The sequence below is a fragment of the Ascaphus truei genome, chromosome 7, assembly GCF_040206685.1.
Source record: "Ascaphus truei isolate aAscTru1 chromosome 7, aAscTru1.hap1, whole genome shotgun sequence".
Classification (NCBI taxonomy): domain Eukaryota; kingdom Metazoa; phylum Chordata; class Amphibia; order Anura; family Ascaphidae; genus Ascaphus; species Ascaphus truei.
The window spans coordinates 54,937,958-54,950,096 of record NC_134489.1 but is presented as its reverse complement, the minus strand read 5'-3'; the positions used below and the strand labels follow the sequence as shown (position 1 = coordinate 54,950,096).

At 37.4% G+C, this 12,139-nt stretch overlaps 1 protein-coding gene across 1 annotated transcript in view; it reads right to left on the bottom strand.

The window, feature by feature from the left end:
- Positions 1-12,139, bottom strand: part of PTH2R (parathyroid hormone 2 receptor) — a 272,319-nt gene that overhangs the window by 178,015 nt on the left and 82,165 nt on the right. Inside the window, exon 2 of the mRNA XM_075608453.1 lies at positions 1,769-1,871. Within this exon, the coding sequence (XP_075464568.1) occupies positions 1,769-1,871 (103 nt within the window). The remainder of the gene's footprint in view (positions 1-1,768; positions 1,872-12,139) is intronic.

The window sequence follows — 12,139 nt, the reverse complement described above, 5'->3', positions numbered from 1 at the left end:
TAATTACTGAGATTTTTTTCAAAGTATTTACTTGGTGAATGAATTAATGAGACAGCACAACTGTAAAATAAAATGTATGACATTTCTAGATTCAGACTACTATGCTTCTACTGTATGTTATTTAGCCTTGTTGTTGATTGGAGAAATGTCTACAAGTTAATATATAAAAAAAAACTATACATAAAGCACAATTACAAAACTATGCTTCCAGGAATACTGGGTGAGCACATGAAGACTATAACTAATGCATATGATGACAACACTCAATAAATGTATATTATGCTTATCAGAAACAATATGATACAGAGGAGTAAGCTATCCCAAAAAATATTTTCATTAACCCAATATCATTTGTATAATAGAATGTTTAAGGGAAAGGTAATGAATTATTAGAGAAAATGCTTTGAAATTGGGAATCAGGAATAACATGTTGCATTTGTTTAGCAAATTTCAATTTACAGTAAAATCTATGCAGCAACAGCTGGGGTTGAATTCTGACAGAATATTATCTGTGGTCTACTGTACTTCTAAAGATGAGAGGGAAGAATGCAATCACATTTTCATAATCAAGTTAAAACAGGATGTTCTCAATGATTCACATGGAGAGTAATTAGCTCATGACAGCACAAAGTGAAGTTATACATAAGTCCCCAGATTCCCTAAAAAACAATATCCCACTATATACATCTAACAAAAACAATATCCAGAACCCCTTTAGTTGCAGAAAAAAAAATCACAACTGACAATGAGGAAATACTGTGTCATACTAAACAACTTACAAAGGGGCATAGACGTTAACAGTACTATTTTTAAAACAAATAATTCTCATTAATTTAGAATTTAACAAGGACAATTTAAGTCTATTTTGTTCAAGCAAAAATGTGTATAAATAAATACACATCCATAGGAAACTATGATTCATTCATTTTAAAATAACTACTCATATTTATTAACAAATATTTGTGTTGGATTGTCTCAACTTTCATTAGAAAAATAGCATTCTACAGGTCAAATACATTGATCAAATAATAAAAACAGATTATTTATATCTTAATAGATCCCAGTAGGTGCTCAGTAAAGAGCAAGGGTCATATGTACTAAGCAGTCTTCTGCCATAAAATACCTTCCAGGGCTCGAAGACAAATTTCAGTTCATTGAAGTCAATGGATTATAAAATGTCTTCCATCACCGGAAGATATCTTATGGCAAAAGAAAGCTTAGTAAATGCATGCTGTAATGTCTTTAAAAATAGAAGGCAATTCAATGTTAATGTGTCCATATATCCTGTATTATTATTTTTTTTCTGGGGGCGGGGGGTGGGGGGGGAGGAGTTCTATTGTAGGGAGTTTAAAAAAAAATGAAAGAGGCAATTAATCTTGAACCAGTATATGGATCATGAACTAGGAATGTTGAAACAATTTTTAATTCGGTATGGGCATTATGAGAACAGATTATTTACCGAAAAATACCCATTTTAAAACTCTTAATAGTTGATATAATGTCAAAGTGAAAGCCACTGTCAGCAGTACAGTAGTAGTCTCTAATTTTAGGCACATTTGCACTAAAATAAATTGTAAAAGGATGGATAGTGCACTAGAATGTCATGCACATACATCATTTTATAGTATTCTTTGTGAATAGATTCAATGTTGCAATTACTATAATTACTATATTACTACTTCATTCTAATGTACCCAGTGAATGGGTAATAAGCAATGAAATCCTTCCACAATTCTTGAACAAACCAAAGATTATTGAGGTACTTAACCTCCTTCCTGCAGCTGGGCCGTGATATTCAGTTCGCACTGCACTTTAGCTTCCAGAAGTAGGTAAATCTGTTCCTCCGTTGTAATGGTATCATCAGAATCAACCTAGTCAACATAAAAAAAAACCCATTGAGATTATGGGATTAGTAATACTATTTCAAGAGTGATTCGCATACTTGTAATTCATTTATGTTTTATAATATAATGCTTCTAAGACGCACATGGATTTACAAATCATAGATACAGTATGGTTGTGTTAATTTTAAATGTTTAGTTGCATTTAAGTGCAATATACTGTGTACAATAATCTCTAAAAGGTCAATTTCTCTACCCAAAAAAATATATATATTTAAAAAAAAAAATCTAAAAAATAAGCTTTCACTTCAGGAAACACAATCGAAACACAAAAAAGATATGTATATCATATATCATATATCATAAAGATATAGATATATATATATATATATGGCACACAAAAGAGCCTGCAACAAACCTATATCAATAAACTGTGCTAATACCAGTTCAATAAGGTGTAAATAGTAACACCACTGGCGGTGCTGGGGATGGGAATAATATGAAAACCAACATATTAGAGTTGTTAAAGGCAAACATTGTTTGCTTTTACACTCTCATTACCTTTTGGTGCAGTTAATTTTATGTGCTAAGCATTAAGTACCAGCTTTTTTGTGTCCATATTATAGTTCAGTAGTATGCTCTCCCCTTAGACCAATTTAAATTTAGTAACAGCCTATTTCAGCTTGTTATGTTTGTCTTTTAGGAGTTTAATACTATCTCACAGCAGGCAGGACACCACCGATTCCTTTTTTAACCTATGTATATTTTTTTGTGATTAATACATTTTGTTACTTTTGTATGCTCGAGTGCTATCAGCGGATTCTTTTTTTCTGTGTTGGTTTTCATATATATATATATATATATATATATATATATGTGTGTAGAGGTATCAGTACCGTGTTAGCCGAGCTTCAATAATTAAAATATAAATAGATGATACCATTCTGTGGCTAACGAAATGCTTTTATTTGTGCGAGCTTTCGAGATACACTGATCTCTTCTTCCGGCGATGTTACAATGAATGAAGCAAGCAAAAGGTATACTTAAAAACAGTGTCTCTTGGAATGTTATCTGTGCTAGTCCTTCCCGTGGTGTGGATGTGTTTAATGGCTAGAGGTGTCAAAAGGTTCCTGAAAGCAAGTGATGTAATAGTGTGTGTGTGTATCTGTGTGAATATAAATGAATGGAGAGCCCACAGTATATACAGTGCTTTACAAAAGGTGTGTGTGGAGTGGGAGTGGATATAAATGGTGTGGGTAGGTGTGGAAATGTGAGAGATTGTAGCACAACTAAAAGTGTGTGTGGATACTATGTGGTCCCTATAGGTGTGTAGGGATAGGAAAACAAGGACATAGCACTTCCACTGAAGTAAATGAATGTCATTTCCCAGAATCCCTTGCTACAGTGGAAGTGCTGTGTGCTGGGTGATTATGGTTAAAGGCAGGGCTGCAGACCTGTCTAAGACATGCAAATGAGCATACAGTAATATTTTCACTTTTTACCCACCATAACTTAACTTAGTGTATGTATATATATATATATATATATATATATATATATATATATATATATATATATACATACACTTAGTTAACTTAACTAGAGTATATCTATATTGGTAAAATGACACAACAAAGACACATTTTATTGAACACCATAGCAATATTTAGAAGGGTGATGAAATCACTTTATTAAAACATTGTCATTGCGCTTTAAGGGCATTTAACTAATTTCATCCTTAGGATGTGGAGGTAACAATGATAAATTGCTTTTACAGCATGAGGCTTTTTGGATCTTAACGCTAAGAAGCTTAAAACAACAAGGCTCCAATGATGACTTTGAATTAACTTGCTTTCTTTAAGTATTTACTTTTCACTTACTAACGTGCTATGATGCGTCTGAGATTTAATACAATTTTGCACTGTAAAAAAAGTGTTCTCCTTTTATATGTTTCTAATATGTGTATTACAACTATATATACATAAAGAAAAAGAGTCTGTTAGAGAGATCCTATGTTGTGCACACCATATGAGTAGTAGATAAATCAAACATTTATTTTTAATTGATATAATTAAAAAGATAGAAGACAAACAACTATGTTCACGTTATTCTAATAGAAGAATTCAAAAACATAAATATAAACACAAAATATAACGTAGACCGGCATGTGATAATTATAATGATAAACAGGCAAAAAATTATTCGGGAGCAGCATATGTGTAAGAGATTATTCTTGTAATACATAGGACAAATTCCTTCCAAAGAACTGTACTGTATATTTAATTAGCGCTTCTGTCTCTAGTGCTCTTCTGTATAGTGTTTGGAAGAAATAGTAACCATCTGGGAGAGCTGTAATAGATGGGTTGCCGTAGTAGATAGTATTAGAGGTTTTTATTGGCTACAACAATGGTAATTAATTAAGTGTAACCTTTGATTGAGCTAGTGGTATCAGTTTTTTTCTGATAATGAAATAAAGATCTGTATCTTTCCCTTTTAGTGTTTGTTATCTCTTTGTTAGTTTAGGGGATAATTGGATAGTTGTTTGTATACTTTTTTACTGTCACATTCAGTTGTGATCACATCTGCTATGAAGTTAGCTAGATATTGGTGAGCCTCTGGCAACTGAGAGTCACTGTTGAGGATAGTATCCTATATCTGATACCCAGTGTAGAATTTTACTATGAAAACCAGTGGTGAAATATAGAGAGTGAAGAAAAAGGAAGGAATATATGTCTGTGATTCCACAGAGTAGCAGCAGTGATTTAAAGCTTGAGGTACCTGTTCTGACAGCGCTGCTAACAGTAAGAGCCATGCATTGTAATATATGCAGGAAAGACTTAGCCAATGGGGGTATCTCCAGGGTATCCAGAGAGGACTGACGCAGGTCGATAAAGTCCATCTATCCAAAGATACCTTTTAGAACCTGCTGTCCTCAATGGACCATGTGAGTTGGGGCATTGTCCACCTATGAAAAATACTCTTTCACCCAATTATTTGGTATATTTGCAATTCTGCACTATATGCTGTTTTTTAAAAAAATATTTCATGATTCTGCGCTCCTGAAACACACCATCATCCACAATCTACAAAGGATCGTAGGAGGATCTTCATCGGTTGAGCAGTGTATCACATAATTGATCTATTATATATGTACACTCATCACTTTTCCACTTGTGTTTTAATATATGCACTGATCATCACCCTATTTGAATTGAGTCATTTGAATTGCGTCACTTGACATTGCGTCACAATAAGAGAGTGCCTAGTGTTTTTTCTGTTCACTTTGTGTGATATAGAAGAAAGGGTAATCACCTTTTGAAAACTTTAACTGAGAGTCATAACACATACTGTAGGTGATATCAAATGGATATCAAATAGCGCTTATGTAGATTATCTACAGTGATATGGTGGTATGACGCACTACAATTTAATTAGTCAATTTCTGCAGCCTGGGAGAAAGGAAAAGGAACACTCTAACGCATAAAATTTAACTATTGATGAAACCTTAAGTATGTTAGAAACAAATGGTACAGAGATTCCTAAAGGCAATAAAATACGTAGAATAAATCATAAAAATGTAATAAAAATTCAAACAATTATACAAATAATAATATAATGAAAAATACCAAACTTTGGTTCAGTATACCTAAACCTTGTTTAAGCTTGAACATAGAACCAACAAGCAACAACAAATGATAAAACAAACATATTAATGGAAATTATTAATCATAAAAGGACTAATGAATAGATGCAATATAATGACATGTGGGAAATATGTTCCCAGAAAAGTCCTCGCTGTTGGTTGATTTCCTTCATATGTTTGGCACTGTAGCCCAAAGAGAAAATAGTGATTATCTCCACTTTGTGTCTCAGAAAGGGTTTGTACCCTTTTTCCTGATTGTAGTGAATAGTGTTAGGATCGGCGATAGGTCCCGCCTCGTGACAACACGGGTGACGCGCTGCATCGCATCCAGGGACACAGCGCCACTTGAAAACGGAGCACATCCAGGATCGGGTTTAGGCCCCACTCCGCGTCCCGCCCCGTGAGGACACGGGCGTAACGTCACGCCGCCGGGCGAACAACGCTCGAGGGTTTAATCGCCCTTGAGTCCAACATCATACTCATCTGCGGTATACTACACCTCCGTCTCTGATTGGGCGGCTGCTACCTTGTGGGCAGGTCTGCCCTAATTCATGCAAGCAGTGATTGGTTCCTGGCCTCTTACATGCTCAGCCAGCCCTCTACCAAACTGGCTGAGCATAAGTCTTCTGATGGTTATGAAGTGCTTTCTGAATCCTTGCTTCCCTGCCTTGCTACCTTGTCCTGTTTTTATCTCTAGCTCCATCTCTGATCATTGGCTTGTACCCAGAGTTTGACCCTCTCCGCTCCTGACCATGGCAAGTACAACCACTATCTGCATCTCTACAACCCCTGACCAAGGCAAGTACCTACGATGATCCGCACCTCTCCAACCCCTGACCACGGCAAGTACCTACGATGATTCACACCTTTCTAATCCCGACCCGGCTAACGACTGCAACCCTGCGTCTGGAGGTCAGTTTATACAATACTCACCTCGGCCTTGCGGTCACGTCCTGTTTGTGGTGAGCACCCATTACAAATAGGTGGTCACAGTTTAATGTGATTGAATTACACCTTGCAATGGTGTGGGTCAAAACAGTATGGGCTAACTCCATAGTATTGGAGTAATGGATTATGTCCTGTAGATGCTATGTATAAAATACCTCCCTTCAAGTAGGAAAATGAAGATGTTGACTTCTTGGGCTGCCTCCATTGTTATATACTGGGTGAGTGTATTGGTGCAGTCTTACCCCAGGGCTCTGCTATACGGACCAAGAGAATCCATGGTCCTCACATCCACCCGGTGCTGCACTGATGCCTCTTCTAGTGATTTTCTGCCGTCTTGCACAGCAGATCTATTGCTGTTTTCTCCAGCAGACCCGTCAGGGGAATTATCCTTTCCCACTTCTCCCTGGTCTCAGCTGCTCAAACGTTTGCGGTCCTTGTGCTCGTCCAGAACCAGGCTGATATCACTTCTGGTTCCCAGTTCAACTTGCAGGCTTTTCTCGCTTTGCACAGCAATCAGATCACCGGTCTCTCCAGCAGACTCGTCAGGAGAAAGATCCTGCCTTCCTTGCAGCCTGTCATTGTGCCAAAACCAGGTATAGCCTGTATAGGTAAATTACGGGTCCTCACAAGGTTTAGGTGTCTCACTCTTTCACCCTACGCATTTCACCATACACTTGGCTTTGTCAGGGGAAGTCAAAATTGAGGACATTTTTGACACATACAGTATACTGTACAATGAAAACAAATGATGCAGACTTTTATACCTCTCATTGTAATGTGTGCGTTTGGTGACTCCTCCCATAACCACTCCACCACTCCAGTGTAAACAACTTACCTTGAGGATCCAACAACATTCCCCCAGGATGTCATCTGATCATATCTATTTTACCTGATTTTCCTTTTTTGTGCCAACGGCAAAGGATTATTTGTATGGTTTTTGTGTTTTTATTTTTATGGCCATTGGGCTGGGATTGATTATTGTTTTTTTTTTTATGGTTGGGAATCAGTCCTTTATTGGATGAATCTGTGGGTGTCCCTGAGGATGAGGAGGATGGCCTTCATCCATGCAGGGGTAAGTAATACTTTAATTTATTTAGGGTGTACATTTATTACTAATGTGGATATCAAGTCCCCTGTTGCGGGTTTAGGTAGCCACAGTGACATACTGTGATAACCACAGGCTTAAAATAGGTTAATATTATTTCTACTAGAGGCTTCTGTAATAATAGGTGTTACCGAAGCCTATTATATAAATATTATCGTAATGCAATATTAACACATTATTAACGTCCGCGTTAATTACGCATCACGATTTTGGCCTGAATATCACATCGGGTAAAATATTTATTTTATGTATTAAAATGTTTTACCAGGAAGTAATACATTGAGAGTTACCTCTCGTTTTCAAGTATGTCCTGGGCACAGAGTTATAAAATATACATGGTTACATATTACCACAATGTTAATGAATACCAATGAAAATTGGGATAATAATACCGGTAAACAATGTTCTACTGGGTGCGATCTTAACTCCACTTTAACAGAGTTTATAAGTTCATATATATTCTTTATATATGCATATTTATCTTGTATGTTACTGTGTGTCATTTTATACAGTCCACTAAACTAAAAATGGTCTCTATCTAAAAAGATAAAACTACTTAAAATTGTTTGTTAGTAGGACCCCAAAGTGAGGCTAAAAAGTTATGTTAAAAAAATGTTAAATGTTAAATAATTCAAATTTGACTGTGTTCATTTAAAAACGCTTACTGTATGCTAATAAAAATTTAGTTTCTTTTCCAGTGACAAGGTCAGATTGAAAATACAGTAGGAAGTTGCCTGGTAAATTACACCTGATAATATATTAAAAACAGTAATTATAGTGTTAAATCTTTATGTTTAAGGACTTCAAGTAACATGTTAAGTGAACATATCTGCCATAAATCATTTTTTAAACCTTGTGATAACCTCCAGGCAAAATCACGGATATATACATTTTAGTCTTGACATTCAGGCTAATCGCTGCTGCTAACAGTGGGCTTTACGTGTGAACTGAAGAAACTATTTAAAAAAATCAGAATTAATTTAATGTTCATAAGAAATATCTTTCCAATTACATCAATTTACCTCCATTAGCCCTTCTGATGTCTTCCTTATGTTTCCATTATCTCCTTAAAAGGGAAGAAGGGACTACAACGCATTTACAGTACCTAGACATGAGTATAATTATCATAGGTTCATGAACAAGGTGATAACTGTACATTAGATTTACAGATACCCGAAATGACGCATATTGAGATACAGAAAAGGAATACAAAATAGTGATTGTTTCTGGGAACCTGCAACATTTGACATTTAGAACACAAAACATGCTCTGAATTATTTAATTTCTCCACAATTTTGTTTCATCGACAAAACAATTTATTTTAGATAATAATCCTGCATTTACATTTATACTACTTAACCCCTTTGCTGCCAGAGGGGCCTACAACCTATCACAAACAAAGTTCTATGCTGCAATATACTGTACCTTTAAAAAACCTAAAGATAGGTATATTTACTTAATATCTATATTATACAACAAATAATCCATACAAATCTGTTTCCAAACATAAGAGCCATATTTACTAAGCAGTGCTAAACCTGTTTAGTTAAATGATCCATAAGGTGCATTTTAGCTTAGCATTATTTAGTAAATCTGAGTTTAAGGAGATAATTCTATATTGTCCAAAATTGAATCATAAGAGCTACTGGTCACTTTGGACAATATAGAATGTCCCCAGAAGTCCTAAAGATACAGTTGAATGCATATTGAACCCATGATGCTTTCCTCCACAGTGTGACAATTACAAATTAGATAGCTCTGCATGGTCTTTGCTAAAAAGTCTGGATATTTTGAGGTTGAAAGTTGCCACATTACAAGCCGATCTTTCACTGCAAGGAGTTGTTTGCGCTATGTCCCATGCGCACAGAACAGAGGTTACTACAGATGCAGCGGCCATTATTTTAACAACCCCCTTTGTATCTAAAGCCCTCTCCCGCCTTAAACCTTTTTCATTGACTGCCCCTCACCTCTGGAATGCCCTTCCCCTCAGTACCCGACTAGCACCCTCTCTATCCACCTTTAAGACCCACCTTAAGACACACTTGCTTAAAGAAGCATATGAATAGCACTGCGGCTATTCTGAACACATGATACATAAAGCTTGGCCCCCTGCAGACGCACTTACCAGAACTCCCTCCTACTGTCTCTGTACGTTCTCCCTACCTACCAATTAGACTGTAAGCTCCTCGGAGCAGGGACTCCTCTTCCTTAATGTCTAAAGCACTTATTCCCATGATCTGTTATTTATATTATCTGTTATTTATTTGATTACCACATGTATTACTGCTGTGAAGCGCTATGAACATTAATGGCGCTATATAAATAAAGACATACAATACAATACAATACAACAAATCATGTTTATACCTCGGAATACCCATGTCATGACGCGGGATTTCTTCCAACCATACGCGAGTGCATAAAATGGAATTTTAGTTTTGTGGCTTTTAAACACCTGAAATTGGCACACTAGCACAGTACAGGCATACCCCGCTTTAAGGACACTCACTTTAAGTACACTCGCGAGTAAGTACATATCGCCCAATAGACAAACAGCAGCTCGCACATGCGCCTGTCAGCACGTCCTGAACAGCAATATCAGCTCCCTACCTGTACCGAAGCTGTGCACAAGCGGGGACACTATAGAGCCTGTTACAAATGCATTATTTACTTCAGTTATGCACGTATATGACGATTTCAGTACAGTACATGCATCGGTAAGTGGAAAAAAGGTAGTGCTTCACTTTAAGTATATTTTCGCTTTACATACATGCTCCGGTCCCATTGCGTACGTTAATGCGGGGTATGCCTGTACTGTACACATTACAATTCATTAATTTCATTGCATTTAATTGCGCACAATCCATACAATTTAAACAAAGCAACCGCGATAAACACGTGTGCCTGGGGCGATTGGCCGGATTCATGCCGCGTGGAGTACAGCAGCGCACATGAAAACTGCGCTGTGATTTGTTAAAATAATGGCCACTGCATCTGTATAGGACACAGATTCCGTAAATGCATTTTTTTTTAATAAAACGTGAAACGGCAAAAATTAGGTGACACATACCAAGATCCCAATGTATTGTTCTATAGCAGAAAACGATATCAAATATATGCTGTTTCTCTCTATGTATCTTATGTGATATATATGTGTATGTGTGTATATGTGTATATGTATTTATGTATGTGTGTATATATATATGCATATAACGCGGCGGGAACACCAATACATGTATCTATCTGTATGATTTGTAAGTGTATACACCTGAATAAAAAAAGATATATAAAAAAAAACGTGAAACGGCAACAGTAGATACAGTATGTACTGTACAAGGTCATTACACAAAGACAAATGCATACTTTTTATCTTTAACTGAGACCGCTGCTTCAGACACTGCACTGCAGCATTAAAAGCATCATACAGTAGCTACAGTAGGCACAGATATTCAGTGCAACACCTGTTGTATACACACTGAATTGCAACAATAAAAATAATAATTAGTCTAACCGCAAAGTTTAAGGCTGAGTCCCCGGTGGTCACGGTGGTGCACGCTCTACGGCATGCATGCCACACACCATAGGTAGACCTCTATGGGGCAGGCCCAAGTGGCTGTGGCTGTGTGTGTGTGGGCATGCAAAGCGCTGTGAAGCATACGCTATGCCGCGATGTGGTCACGTGTCGGTGCGCAGCCAATGTCAGGGCAAATATGTCCCATCATGGCCACACCCCATGTCATGGGCCCGCCCCCCACACTGCCCTAGAGCTCCCCTACAGACTGCCGATTGTGGCTGTAGTCTCTGCATGCGCCGCTATGCCGGCAGGCACGCATGCAGCAGGGAGGACTGGGGCCGTAGCCTTAGTGGCTCAGTAGTGGCTCACTGCAGCTCAGTGGAGCCAGGTGTGCGGCAAGGCCGCCGATGAGGTGATCACTATTTGGGGTCATTTAGACCAAAATCTGGCCTCATCTGTAAGCAACATACTAATTGAATATATAAGAGTGAAGGATGATAATGACTATATTAAGGTATTACAGATATAGCCTGTCCATATGTTCAGTTTTCCTTAACTAAAGTCCAGACATCAATCATTTTGTTTTGGAGATGTAATCACTATACATCCCGTTTAGTTGAAGACAACTGGAGACAGCTCTTCATGTTGCTATTTACACCTGAATTAAACAGGATATGCCATACAGATTTCAGATTTGTTTGTTTGAAATTCAGCACCTGTCCGCCAGATGCACAGTGAATGTGTTAGTTAATCCAGGTGTGAGCAAACATTTTATGCCGAGCCCCCCTTTTCATCCATGAAATTTCTCGCCCCCCCTCCCCACCCCCCTGCCTGATGTAATCAAAATCCCATGACGTCAGCGCACGTGAGCTGGTTCAGCCAATGAGGGCGAACCAGCTTTGTGACGTCCCCGCCAAGCGACTACAAAAAAAGTATTTATAACACAAATTACATCACTTAAAAATAAATATTATGATATTTGTCTAATAGCGTCCCCATTTATGCTGTATTATTAATCTCTCTCTTCCCGCCACATTAGGAGCTCTCAGGAACTCTCTCCCCTCTTCCACATTCTCACACTCCTATCC